General features: G+C 38.6%; 1 protein-coding gene across 1 annotated transcript in view; it reads left to right on the top strand.

Annotated features, from left to right (window-relative positions):
* The window catches only part of PATJ (PATJ, crumbs cell polarity complex component), a 415,643-nt gene that overhangs the window by 77,522 nt on the left and 323,600 nt on the right, over positions 1–14,521 (top strand). Inside the window, exons 15-16 of the mRNA XM_021715786.1 lie at positions 1,375–1,536; positions 6,106–6,237. Of these exons, the coding sequence (XP_021571461.1) occupies positions 1,375–1,536; positions 6,106–6,237 (294 nt within the window). The remainder of the gene's footprint in view (positions 1–1,374; positions 1,537–6,105; positions 6,238–14,521) is intronic.

Here is a 14,521-nt window from a genome sequence, read left to right as displayed (position 1 = left end):
GGGGCAGCTTGTGAGTCCAGATCTGTTTCCCTTTCCCTCACAGCTGACCATTTCGTGCAGGACCCTGCAATGCTGAGGGAGAAGGCAGAAGCCAGACGTATGACTTTCCTCGCCAGGAAGGGGTGAGCATTCAAGAGACTGTTTCTTTCTTTTCTTTTCTTTTTTTTTTGAGTTGGAATCTTACTCCATTGCCCAGGTTGGAGTGCTGTAGCACACTCACAGCCATCCCAGCGTCTGCCTCAGCCTTCTAAGTAGCCAGAACTATAGGCATGTGCTCTCACGCCCAGCTAATTTTTTGATTTATTGTAGAGATGAGATCTTGCCAAGTTGCCCAGGCTGTTCTCAAACCCATGGTCTCAGGCAATCCCCTTACCTCGGCCTCCCAAAGTGCTGGGATTACAGGCTTGAGCCACTGTGCCTGGCCAAGAGGCTGTTTCTGATGGGAGGGGACCCATCTGGGAAAGGTCCAGCCAACCACCCAGGAAACCCACACAGAAACCCAAGCACTTCATGTGTATGAGTTTAGCTCTTACGACAGACGTATGAACCATTATCACTATCCTCTTTTCACAGATGAAGAAATTCAGCCCCAGAAACATTAAGTTACCTGCCAAAGGTCATACAGCTAGTAGGTGGTGGAACAAAGACTGAGTCCAGATAGCTCAGGGTCCACCCCCGAAACCATTATTTAATGAACACTGCCAGGGCCTTATCACCCAGTGTGGGAGACCAGTGTGTCCAGGGCTAACCGGTGTCAGGCACAGTGTCAAATGTGAGAGAGCCCAGACAGACAGACACATCGTTTATGGCTGAGAGAGGCATGATAGGGAGGGACAGGGGCACTTGAGCTGGGCCCCTAAGGGTGTCATATGAGGGCAGAACGGCTCAGGCAATCCTCTCATCTCGGCCTCCCAAAGTGCTGGGATTGTAGATGTGAGCCACCATGCCCAGCCAGTGAAGCAGTTTTCAACAGCCTTAAATTTAGTGTTAATATCTATAGTGATACTCTGATGAAATGAAAATGCAGAAGGAAATGGTTTTCCCGTGTGTTTAAGGAGAACTGGGTTGAAGCAGGTGAGAGATACAGCATTGGAGTATCAAAAGGGGAAACAGAGAGGTGCAAAATATTGGGTAGAGTATAATAGGCAGCCATATTATACCTTATTCACCCAAGATTGGTAAAACCACGATCAGTAAAGATTTAGCCTTAATTTTTATAAATGTTAAGGATTTCTACCATTTGTATTTAGTACTACAATAATATGATCAATAAACCGATATTCTATTTTCACTTTGGTAGACTGTTGTAAATATGAGATTTGGGGTTTTTCAGTTGGGGTCACTTCAGTTCTGACTTATTCCTTGTCTTCCTAGGTCAACGGCGTGCAACTCTATGGAAAATCCCGCCGAGAAGCAGTCTCCTTTCTTAAGGAAGTGCCACCCCCTTTTACCTTGGTTTGCTGTCGGAGGTTGTTTGATGATGAGGCCTCTGTAGATGAACCAAGGACCACTGAAGCTTCTGTTTCTGAGATGGAGGTACTAAATAAATACACTGTGGATCCCATGGGCACGCCCACGCATCAAGGATGCCACCCCAAGAGTGCATTGCCACAGGAAGGGAGGGGAACCCACTCTACTTGGCTCTTTGCTTGACTAAGACAACAACGCATAGCTTTGCAAATGGTTCCTTTTCATTTAATGTCATCAAACTTTTTCCTTTCCTTTCCTTGAAATGTTTGTGACATTGATTGATTTTGATTTTAGAGAATTCTTAAGGAATTGCCTGGTCTCATTTCTTTTGGCTTCTAATTCAACTCAGTTCATCTGAATAAGTTTTATCTTCAGAAGTTGATGAGCATTGCATAGCTAATGGACTGTGCTTTTTCAGAGCCTTAGAAATATGAAGATCTATGATCAAATTTGTTTTTTATTTTTAATATGTAGAGACAGGGTCTCGCTACGTTGCCCGGGCTGGTCTTGAACTCCTGGGCTCAAACAATACTTCTGCCTGGACCTCCCAAAGTTCTGGGATTACAGGGGTGGGCCACTGTACCCGTCCATATGATCAAATTTGAAGCAAGACTAGAAATTGATATAAAAGGCTGTAGGTCAGAGAATGAAATAGCACTTTCTACGTTCTTGGTACACTTTTTTTTTTGAGAGCATTATAACAATAAAAAGTTTTGAGCACATGCTTGCTATCTTATGCTATTTGTTGACTCATCTTTTATTCCACTTTCCTCCGTTTTCAAATTATTTTATGTATGTATGTATGTATTCTTTAGAAATAGGGTCTCACTCTGTTCCCCTGGGGTGAGACCTTAATTTTTATAAATGTTAAGGATGTCTATCTCCTGACCTCAAGCAATCCTCTTACCTCAGCTTCCTTAGTAGCTAGGACAACCACACCCAACTAATTTTTATTTTTTTATTTTTTGTAGAGACAGGGTCTCACTTTATTGCCCAGACTGGCCTTGAGTTCATGGCCTCAAGCAGTCCTCCTACCTCGGCCTCCCAAAATGCTAGGATTATGGGCATGGTCTATTGCACCCAGCCTCAAATTCTTCTATTTTTAAATTTGTTTATTTTTTGTTTTGAGTCGGAGTCTCACTCTGTCGCCCAGGCTAGAGTGCAGTGGCATTCACGGCCACCGCAGCCTCCACCTGCTGGATGGACTCAGTCGATCTTTCCACTTCGACCTTCCAAGTAGCTGGAACTACAGATGCGTGCTACCATGCCAAGCTAATTTTTTGATGTATTGTAGAGATGAGGCCTCACCAAGTTGAGGCTGGTCTCAAACACATGGGCTGAGGCAGTCCTTTCACCTCAGCCTCCCAAAGTGCTGGTATTATAGGCGTGAGCTACTGCACCCAGCCCTCAAATTCTTTCAGATTATAATTCCATTAAACATAGTTTAGGGCCAGGCACACCTCTGAAAAATTGTGAAAATTATAGTACTTACCCACCTCACAGAGTTTGTGTGCGAAGGAAATGCAGAAATGTGTGCAAAGTTCTTAGTGCAATGCTTCGAGTACGGAAAGTGCTTAGTGCAATGCTTTGCCCAGTTAGCTATGGCTGCTCATGGTTCCCCCAGTCCACCTACCTTTGTTTCTGATTTCATAAAGTACACAAGAGTCCAGCCTGTCTTATAATCATGGACACTTAAGTGTGTTTTGATCTTGTTTTTCCAAGGAGACTGTCCGCCCCTTGTGGGCGGAGGCCATTTCTTAAAATTATTTTCCATCTCAGAGTGTTTTTATTCTGTACTGGGTACGTAAGAGCAGCTTAGCAAAGTCTTGATTATTGATAAAATAAAAGATTGTCCATCAATAACCAAGGCTTTGCTAAGCTGGGTATATAAGAGCAGCTTAGCAAAGTCTTGATTATTGATTGGCAATATAGTTTTTTAAATGTTTAACTGTTGCAAAAAAAATATTTCATAGAGGGGACTCGAATGCCACACTTTGTGACATTTGCTATTTTTACTGAAATGAAATGTGGGTGGTGGCTTCCCTCTGAAGGTTGATAGCAATGCCTCTAATCTCATCTTGCAGGGTGTGTAAATCTCCAGCCCTTTGCTCACTCTGTGTCCCCATCCGTCACACTCTACCACAGTGGGTGACCAACACCTTTGAATTATGCTGAATGTCAACCTGGCTGCCCATTAGATGATTGCTTTCCATTCTGTAAATACAGGAGTTATGCAGAACTGACTGTAGCAAAGCGATATATTTCAGGTTAGAATATAATATCTTTTGTACCTTGAAGCCTTAAAATTTCTATAAGCTTGGGTTTTGTCATTATAGGTGGTTTCTTAAAACCCTGGCTCTTTTTCTATCTGTCTCTTTTCTCATTTATCCTGAGACCATCTTATGTTCTCAAACCCTATCTGGTTAGGCAACTCAGTCAAAAATCTAATACTCGTTAATCAGTGAGCGTATCAAATGCTACAGTAAAACATTAATCATATTGTATTAGCCACTGGAACTCTACTTTTTATTGGAAAATATAAGTGTTTTCATTTTAAGTACATCACTTCCTCACATCAGTCTGAAATGTACAGAGGGTATTGATTAATAACGTTCCCACTAATTTCAATTTATGTAATTCAAGAACCAAAAAATGGTTCCCATGCTTAGATTCAGATTACCAAGGATTGTGAATTGACTGCCCAGGTTTTTTAACAATAGTTTGAGATCTGGCCCAATCCTAATTTTATTTTATTTTGTTTTTTTTTTTTTGAGTTGCAGTCTCACTCTGTCGCTCAGACTGGAGTACAGTGGCCGCTCCCGGCCACTGCAGCCTCGACTCGCTGGGCTCTGGCGATCCTTCCACCGCAGCCTTCCGAGTAGCCTGAATTACAGGCATGCGCTACCATGCCCAGCTGATTTTTTGATTTATTGTAGAGATGAGGTCTCGCGAAGTTGCCCAGGCAAGTCTCGAACCCGCGGGCTCAGGCAATCCGCTTACCTTGGCCTCCCAAAGCGCTGGGATTACAGGCTGAGCCACCGAGCCCGGCCCCAATCCTAATTTTAAAAATGTGTTCATATTAGCTGTCTTCCAAACTATAGAGGACTGTTTTTCTTGCATTCTTTGATTCTGTTAAATGAATTTTCTCATACAGATCTTTCAAAATTGTGTTTGTAGGGATGATGCATTTTCATTTTATTCACTGAAATTATCCAGAGTTTTAAGAAGTCTTTTTTTGTGTGTGGGGTCTTGCGTTGTCGCCCAGGGTGGAATGCAGTGGCGTGATCATGGCTCACCTCATCCCTGACCTCCTGGGCTCAGGCGATCCTCCCACCTCAGTTTTCCAAGTAGCTGGGACTACAGGCAAGTACCACCATGCCCAACTTGTTTTTTTATTTTTCTGTAGAGACAAAGTCTTACTATGTTGCCCAGGCTGATCTTGGACTCCTGGGTTCCAACAGTCTTCCCATGTTGGACTCACAAATTGCTAGGACTGCATGCTGAGCCAATGCAGTTGGCCAAGAAGTCTACTTTTAACAATTATTTAATTGGTCGCTTCATTAAGGAGGAGTGTCCAGAGAAACACACATTTATTGAATGCCTACTATCAGGCAGGCATCGTGTAGATCGAGTGGGTAACCACAGTATACTCTATGGTGTCCCTCACTGAGCTTCCATGCTAGCCTAGGAGCCAGACATTTTGTTAGTTACTTGGGTTATAAAGAAAATGAGATAATTTTGAGCTTCACATAGAAGTACAGAGTATTTTGGGGAAGGTAAATTGGAAGAAAAGGACAGTGCAATCCTGTAATTTGTATACAAACAGAAGGTTTTGGAAGCAGCCATTCTCCTTCTGCATAGTGGGCTCATTCTGTTAAATGACCCTGTCCTTTTTATTTCTGAAATTCCACATAGTACTGATTCTTCTTCCTGAAAGGTTAGGGAGTCTGGAATAGAGGGACTTTGGGGAGTGAAGTCAGGAAACGCAAGCAAAGACCTATGTGTTGGGTGGTTGTGTTGGCCTATGTCATCTAAGATCAGATTTTCTGCATTTCAACTCAGTGATTTTTACCTATTCTTAGATGTATATGATACCCAAGGACTTGGATTTTTTTTTTCACCTTATTTCTCTCATGAAGGTTTTCCCGAACACTTCCAGGAGCCAGCATAAGTGGTTTTTCTGTGCCCTGCTTCTGCCTGTCTGTGTGTCGGCATCTATCTTTCTCTGTGTTTAATTATCAATCCAGGTATTACTACTTAAATATCTTAAAATCTTCTCTACTTTGGATGAAGTTTGCATTTGCTTAAATTGCATGTTTTTCCTTTTATGCTTCTAATGGGATGACAGAACTCATTGAAGTATAAGAGGTCAGTGTTACTACTTTGAAAGAAACAGGTACTTTAATAAAAGTACATTTGAACAATCTGCATTTTTAAGTGCTTGAATTTTCATGAAGTGCTCATCCTAGATTGTTTGTGCCCTGGAGCATGCCCCTTTTACAAAGATTAATAAGAAAAAAACTATGCATGCCAAAGAGAATTCCCATTTTGAGAAAAAGTTGTGCGATTTCTGATGTGTTCATTCTTTTCAGAATTGAGAGTGTTTTGAAGTATGTATCTTCTTTGGTATTTCAGGCTGATCACAATGTATATGTCAATATCGAAGAAGATGATGATGGGGAGTTAGCAATGTGGTCTCCTGAAGTCAAGATCGTTGAGTTGGTAAAAGATCATAAAGGCTTGGGATTCAGCATTTTGGATTACCAGGTATAAGAACCTCTTTGGACGTGGTTTTTCTTAGAGCGACTGGTTTGTGTCCAATAATGTGAAGTAGTAATTGTAATTGTTTGAGGAACCCATTGACTTAAGCAAAACTGAATACCCAAAGTAGGATATCACGCTGCTTTCAATTGTTACCTTTAAAATTAGTAGCTTCCTTAGTGAATAAAATGATGGATTATATAGTAACCAGACAATAAGAGAAGCAGTTGTTATGTACCCACGGGTGCTTTTAGAGACTAGAACTTGATGAACTTTTTTATATGAAGGTTTTTATATGAAGGTTTTTTTTCCCCAGCTTTACAGAGATATATTTCACATACCATAAAATTCACCCATTTAAAGCATATATAAGCCAGGCTCGATGGCTCAGCCTGTAATCCCGCGCCTTTGGGAGGCTGAGGTGAGTGGATTGCCTGAGCCTGCGGGTTCGAGACCCACCTGGGCAACTTGGCGAGACCTCATCTCTACAATAAATCAAAAATTAGCCGGGCATGGTAGCGTGCGGCTGTAGTCCCGGCTGCTTGGAAGGCTGAGGTGGAAGGATTGCCGGAGCCCAGCAGGTCGAGGCTGCAGTGACCATGGGCGGCCACTGCACTCCAGTCTGGGTGACAGAGTGAGACTCCAACTCCAAAAATAAATAAATAAACAGATAGATAAATAAATAAAATAAAGCATATACAGTTCAGTTGTTTTTAGTATATTTGCAGAATTGCACAGCCATCTCCACTCTCTAATTTTAGAACATACTCAACACCCCAAAAAGGAACCCCATACACATTAACAGTCATTCCCAGTCCTCACTGTCCCGGTCCCTTCACACGGAGGCTTTTATAGTTTTGCTTACCTATTAGTCTCGAGGATAAATTGAGAAATGTTCTTGGTGAAGTTATATATTCTATTTCTATTAATACATAATATCTATGTGTTTATATATTTAAGATACTCCAATTATAACTAGGGTAAAGTTACTGATAAATTTGGGGAAGATGTAAAATGTCATGACAGGACATCTATATTGTTATGCCATTTTACCAGTTATTGTTGTGTCTTTAGACCTTTCGTTATTTGGGGGAATTTAAAACTGTTGGCAAGAAACCTCTTAACTTTTAAGGTGCATATTTTAATACTCTAGTGCTGCCTAAATACACTGTGGTTTCATAAAGCAAAATGTATTCTATTAAAGCACATAAAATGCCAAGCGATATAAAAAATCAATTATTTTTTTAACATAATAAGGCAATCGGGAATAGATGAAAAGAAAAATACTTTGAGCATTATGTAAGAGCATTAAATTTTGTATTTTGGCAACTTGATTTAAGATTACTGAAATAGGTTATATCTATTTCATTTTTGCTGGCATATTTCTGTGCCAGATAGCCCTTTCTCTTATTAGAACTTCTCTCTGGAATATTATTAAATTATAAGTTGTTGATTCCAAATGAATATTTTGGGAAATGTTTTTATCAAAAAATATTGATAGTGTAAGTTTCTGCAAGTTTATATATTGGTTGATATTAGGTATAGAAAACAAATAGAAATACAAATAGAAAACAAATATTTCTTTTTCTCCCAGTTGTAACTGTATTAACTAGCACATAGTAACTAGTTAATAAATATTTGCAGAATGATTGAATAAAGCTTGGGTTAGCCAAACTTAACTGGAATTGAATGAGCAAATTCAATGGGAGTTTGTTAACCATTTTGATAATTGGGATTTGATTTAGAAAACACTTTTCACATGTGGTCTTAGATGTTTAGTTACATTTCCATTATTGTAAGAATCTATATATTTGTGATTTTTTTCTTTCTTTTTTGTTTTTGAATCAGAGTCTCACTCTATTGCCCAGGTTGTAGTGCAGTGGTATGCTCACGGCCACCATAGTCTCGATCTGCTGGGCTCAGGCAATCCTTCTGCCTCAGCCTTCCAAGTAGTTGGACCTACAGGCATGCACCATCATGCCCAGCTAATTTTTAAAAAAAATTTTGTGGTAGAGATGTGGTCTCGCCATGTTGCCCAGACTAGTCTTGAATCCGTGAGCTCAGGCAATCCTCTTGCCTCCACCTCCCAAAGTGCTGGGTCTACAGGCTTGAACCACAATACCAGGCTGTATTTTTTTTTTCTGTTAAAGAGAGAGAGTCTCACCATGTCACTCAAGCTGAAGTATAGTATTGTGATGTAGTTCACTACAACCTCAAACTCTTGGGCGCAAGTGATCCTCCCACCTCAACCTCCCAAAGAACTAGGACTACAGGCATGGGCCACCACGCTGAGCTAATATTTTATTTTTATTTTTATTTTTAATTCTTTGTAGAGATGGGTGTTTTACTATGTTGCCTAGACTGATACTGAACTCCTGGCTTCCAGTAATCCTCTCACCTCGGCTTCCCAAAGCCCTGGGATTATAAACATGAGCCACTGTGCTTGGCTACATTTTTATATAATAAATATATTATCATGTTTGCTTTGATACTTTTAAATGACAAGTTTTATATTTGTTTATTGCATATATTAAAGCAGAGAAATATTACAGAACTTAAAAAACAAACTCAGTAAAGGATGGAAAAAAATTTCAGTAAAGGATGGATTCGATTTGTAGTCCTTATCAAGTTTAATCCCTAATTAGCCAAAAAATCTACTTAATAAATAAAAATATAGTTAGTTCTAACTATGGAATTTTCTTCCCTTCACTGTATTCCTATAGATATGCATTGCAATTTATATTGCTTTGCAGAGTTTTGTTTTTAATTTATAAATTTTTATGCTTTTCTTTTTTCTCTCATTTTTCTCACAATCATTAACACATATACTAACATTCATTTCTGTCCAAATTATATAAAGTGATTTTGCTGCAAAAAAAAAAAAAAAAAAGTTAGATATTCTTTTTCCCTTTGTGCTTCTCAGAGAACTGATAGAAAAATAATTTCCTAAAGGTTATTTTGATTTAAATTAAAGAGCAAGGTCACAGTTTATTCACTTCGGTGATTAAACCTTGGAAGAAAAAAACATTTGATCTTAACTTGAATGTTTTTCTTAGGTCATTCTTCAAGACACTTAGGGTTGTATACAGCACATTTTCACCATTTGTCCGTGGCATGTAGAATTGTTATCTACTATGACATTTAGATGACAGTAAACACAATTTAAAGTTTGGTTTGGGGCAAGTTAATTAATTGATGATACCATCCCTTGTTGTAATTAGGTAATAAATTCTGAAGTTCAAAAATATTTTTTGCAAGGCCAGGCAAAGGTTTAGCAAAAGCCATGGAAGGCCACGTTCCTGGCTATTATTGTATTCAACGTGTCCTTTATAAATGCATCATGTAACTGAATAGGGCTAAGGCAGATTCCTGCCCTCCCAGGCCTAGCATATTTAGAGTAAGAAGAACATACTATAGGAGCATTTTAGCTACAGGGAGAAAGTAGTATTAGTGAGAGAACTTCCAGGTTGTCAAGGGCTTGCATTAGTACTATCGACGAGACGAAAATTTACTTTGGAATATTAATTTCAGTTAACCACTTTTTTCACTAACAGGTTTTTCTCTAGAATATTAGAAACTTCCTGAAGAGCCTGACAAAATTACATATATCGATATCCTTGGTGTTTAGATAACTTCCTCATTTACAAGACAAGGATAATAATATCTGGCTCAAAAGACTGGGTTGATTAAGTGAATTAATGTGTAAGGAACTAGAAAATGTTACATTATTATGAAAATGTATTGTTAACATTCATCCAATTTGAAAATAAACACTAAGGTTTTTGGTACTGTCCCCAAAGATAGCACCATACTACAATTTGTTGTACTCTACCCCCTTTTTTTTTTTTTTTTTGAGTAGGAATCCCATTGCTGTTGCCAGGCTGGAGTGCAGTGGCACGCTTACGGCCACCACAGTCCCTGCCCACTGGGCTCAGGTGATCCTTCCACCTCAGTCTCCCAAGTAGCTGGAACCACAGGCACACACCACCATACCCGCCTAATTGATTTATTGTAGAGACGAGGTCTTGCCAAGTTGCCCAGGCTGCTCTCGAACCCATGGACTCAGTCCTCTCATCTCCACTTCCCAAAGTGCTGGGATTACTGGCGTGAGCCATAGAGCCTGGCTGTAGCCAACTCTTTTTTTTTTTTTGAGTTGGGGTCTCACTCTGTCGCCCAGACTGGAGTGCAGTGGCCGCTCCCGGCCACCGCAGCCTCGACCTGCTGGGCTCCAGCGATCCTTCCACCTCAGCCTTCCAAGTAGCTAGAACTACAGGCGTGCGCTACCATGCCCAGCTAGTTTTTGATTTATTGTAGAGATGAGGTCTCGCCAAGTTGCCCGGGCGGGTCTCGAACCCGCGGGCTCAGGCAATCCTCTCACCTCAGCCTCCCAAAGTGCTGGGATTACAGGCTGAGCCACCGAGCCCGGCTGTAGCCAACTCTTAATGAGCCATGTGTGAATTACCCAACTGTGGATTATCAGCCATAGTTTGCTTTCTACATAAATTGAACTGAATTTTAGGAAAAGGAGTGAGAGGATAAAGGATCTTGAGTTGGTCCATGGAACAATAGGTAGGTCATTGACTTGAATATTGACAGAAATTGTATAGCTGAGCAGAAGCAGACTTTATACCTGAAATGGAGAAGCTGAGTCTGGTATACAGTGCTGTAGTTCAGTCACATGACCAAAGAACAAAGCGTGGAAATTCATTTTCATGAAGGGCATTTTAAACTAGACTGGGGCAAAGGAAAAGGGAAAGCAACCGGGAGGACAAGAGATATCATTAGGTTGTAAGTCTCTTCCTTAGATTTTTGGGTACAGTGAGAGTAGCTTTGTGTGCTAAAGTTTGAACAGAGGAAGAATATTTGTTAGTCTCAAATATGCCTAAGCATCACTCCGTGTAGTGGCCAGCTAAAGTCCCACTCTGAATGTGTACTGATCTCTGTGTAATGCTGTGCCTTACAGGATGGTATAGGTTGTCAAGTGCATGAATATGATGGTTTGACTAAGTACTCTGTTTTTAAGCAACAGAACTCTTCAGAAATTTGGTTATAAATTTTTATAGTGTACTTTCTTACCTATGTCTAGGTGAGGTTTTCATATTGTGCTTTAATTATCTTTCTCCGATATTTATGTATAATGTCTCTATTTCTCAGAATATTATATCCATGGAATATTATTAATACTCATACTAATATTAATACCGATGCAGTAATAATAGGTAATATTTATTGAGTGTGTACTAAGTGCTAGGTCAAGTTCTAATTGCTTTACATATATTAGGTAATATATTCCTTACAAGAACTATATGAAATAGGTACTATTAGTATTCTCATTTTCGAGGCAAAGAAAAGTTAAGTAATTAGTCCAAGTTCACACAGCTAATGTATGGTAAAACTGGAATTGGAACTCAAGAAGTTAGGCCCTAGGTCTATGCTTTTAACCATCATACTGTATTCCTTTCTTTGTGAGTGGTATTTCCATGTGCATTTTATTACGGGGCATCCCTATTGTAAATGTATTACAGAAGATCCTTCTATTTTTCCAGCTTGCGAAACATTTCATATCTTAAAGACTAAGCTGCTAGATAGTATTCTCATTTTTAATGCCTATATGAAAGTTTAGTAAGTATTAAAAATTAATTAATGTAGTGTGCTTATATGCATTCTGTAAGGGCTAGTGCTTATTGCTTCAGAATAAAATAATTGCAAATGTAAGAATCCTAAACTAGTGCAAGTAATTTGTTGTGGCTTAATGTTTGATAATGAAGCAATTATTAGGTAGTCCTAGAGTCTGTAATTTTTAATTTCTATGAAAAGCCTGAAAAAAATTTAGAACTATATGGATTTTACCTTCAGTTGACCTTATAAATTAAACATGGCAAGTAGATATTTTCTGGTGTTTTGACTTATGTTGAACTTTGAATAACCCTTCATGATTATAATTCACTGGAAATGTTTGACATTAGCCAGTTTTTGGACATTCGCCATGATATTGCCATCCTTGGTACTTTGGAATTTCAGTGATTTAGAAGATAACATTTATTGACCAATAATTCTCCTCCTTCCCATATTCTAGTCCTCATTTCTTTCCCTCTTGACTGACTCAATTTTTGCCAAAGCAGGTATTTTTGAAACACTTTGGGTTTGTCTCAGAGACTGAGAGGGATAAAAATAGAAAGCATAATAACAAAACTATTGAGAGGTGAGTCATATGCAGATACTCTAAGTAATGCTTTGAAATTTTGTTTGAAAGACCAAAGACAAATGATGACTCATTAAAAAGAATAGTGGAAATATTCCTCTCTCTAAAAATTGACAGTTATTAATTTTTCTTAACAACAGAAATGGGTTATAAAACCAAAATAATATGGGCATAAAATTTTGTAGTTCTTCTCAGTCTTGGATACGGTAGGCCTTAGGATTTGTGCAAAAAACTTAGTGTATGGTTTTGACTCACTATCAGGTCTATTAAATTCTCTTTTTAAAAAATTTTCAAAAGTTGTAGGAAGGGATTGTATACATTTCATGTATGACTTGAAGTTGTCTTTTTTAATCATGTGCAATAGAATGACTTTCTGAGCACATTAAAAGTGTTCTAAAAATAGGTAGTGCAATCATTTGGCATAAACATTAAAAGTTATAGAAGAATGTCCTGTGACAAGTTAACCTCCCTCTGATCATAACCCCTCACTTCTCTTCCCAGGTAAAAATTATTGTTTTTCTTGCCCATCCTCCCAGAAATATTGTATACATATATGGTTATATAGGTAATAGTATTTTGTTGTTGTTTGATTTTTTTCTTTTTCTTTTTTTGGACATATAAATGGGATGTACCATACACACCTTAAGCACTTGCTTTTCTTTTTACTTCATCATACATTCTTTTATTTTGGTATTTATAGAGCTGCCATTTTCTAATGACTGCATAGTATTTTATTGTTGATGTACAATAATTTTGCATTGTTAAGCTGCAAAAACTGTACCCAGTTGGTGGGTATTTTAAGTGAGGCTATAGTGGATATCTTTGTCAAACTCTCTTGTAAAAAGGTGAGAATAATCTCATGATAGGTAAATGATAATTTCTGGAAGTGCAATGGTTCATCAAAAGAGCATTCTCCATTTTGGGAGGCCAAGGCAAGAGGATTACCTAAGCACAGGGATTCGAGATCAGCCTGGGCAACTTGGTGAGACCTTGTCTCTACAGTGTATCAAAAAGTAGCTGGGCGTGATAGTGTGTGTTTATAGTTCCAGCTCCCTTGGAAGGCTGAAGCAGAAGGATTGCCTGAGCCCAGCAGATTGATGTTGGGGTGGCTGTGAGTGTGCTACTGCATTCTAGTCCAGGTGACAGAGTGAGACTCTGGCTCAGAAAAAAAGCATTCTCTGTCATCTTATACATTTTGGTACATTTTTTACCAGATTGCTTGCACATAAGAACTTTCTGTAAGACTCCTATTTAGAACACTTAAAATTGATGCCTTCTTATATAGAGTTATTTCTTTATTCAGAAAATTCTCCTGAAAAATAGGTAAGCAGGTGTGTGATTCATGAATTTGCTAATGGTTCTCCATGATATGGGCAGATTAAGTGATAACAATATACAGCTATCAATTTTGTTTCAACTTTATATATGACAGTAATTAACTTATTGGTTTTTTTAGCTAAAAGGTCATAAAGTACGTTTATTCAGACTATGATATTAGTGCCCAAAAGTCTATTCCTGTTTCTTCCACCAATTGTAATTTTGTGTATCAGAAAATTGAGCTTTCAAATGGAAGGAGACCTTTGCCTTACTAGACTCTGGTGTGTTCATGTGTTCTCTGAGCTTTGGCTGTTGTCATAGTTCCTGGCTTTGGCCCCCTTTCCTGTCTGGGGGAGGTGAATCTCTCTGTCTCTCTCTCTCTAATTTACTTTTGAAATAAACTATATTTTCTCATCTAAAAATAAAATAAAATGGAAGGATATTAGGATTTTAATTTTTGCCAAGAGATTTGAGAATTTGAATAAATGCTAATATCAGTATATAGTGTTCACTAGCTGGTGGAAGCCTAATATCTTTATGTTCATCTTAGCTGATTGGTTTATAGAATTTAGGATATAAAATGTGATAGGTATTGACATAACGTTTACATATAGTAGTACATAGAGTGGCACAGTAACTCTGTGTTATGTCTACTATTTAATTTAATTAATTAATTTATTTATTTATTTATTTATTTATTTTTTGAGTTGAAGTCTTACTCTGTCGTCCAGACTGGAGTGCAGTGGCCGCTCCCGGCCACCGCAGCCTTGA

The sequence above is a fragment of the Carlito syrichta genome, unplaced genomic scaffold (assembly GCF_000164805.1).
Source record: "Carlito syrichta isolate Samal-C Ts95f unplaced genomic scaffold, Tarsius_syrichta-2.0.1 Scaffold307669, whole genome shotgun sequence".
In the NCBI taxonomy this organism is placed as follows: domain Eukaryota; kingdom Metazoa; phylum Chordata; class Mammalia; order Primates; family Tarsiidae; genus Carlito; species Carlito syrichta.
The sequence above is the reverse complement of the archived record's forward strand: the minus strand, read 5'-3'. Positions and strand labels throughout refer to the sequence as shown.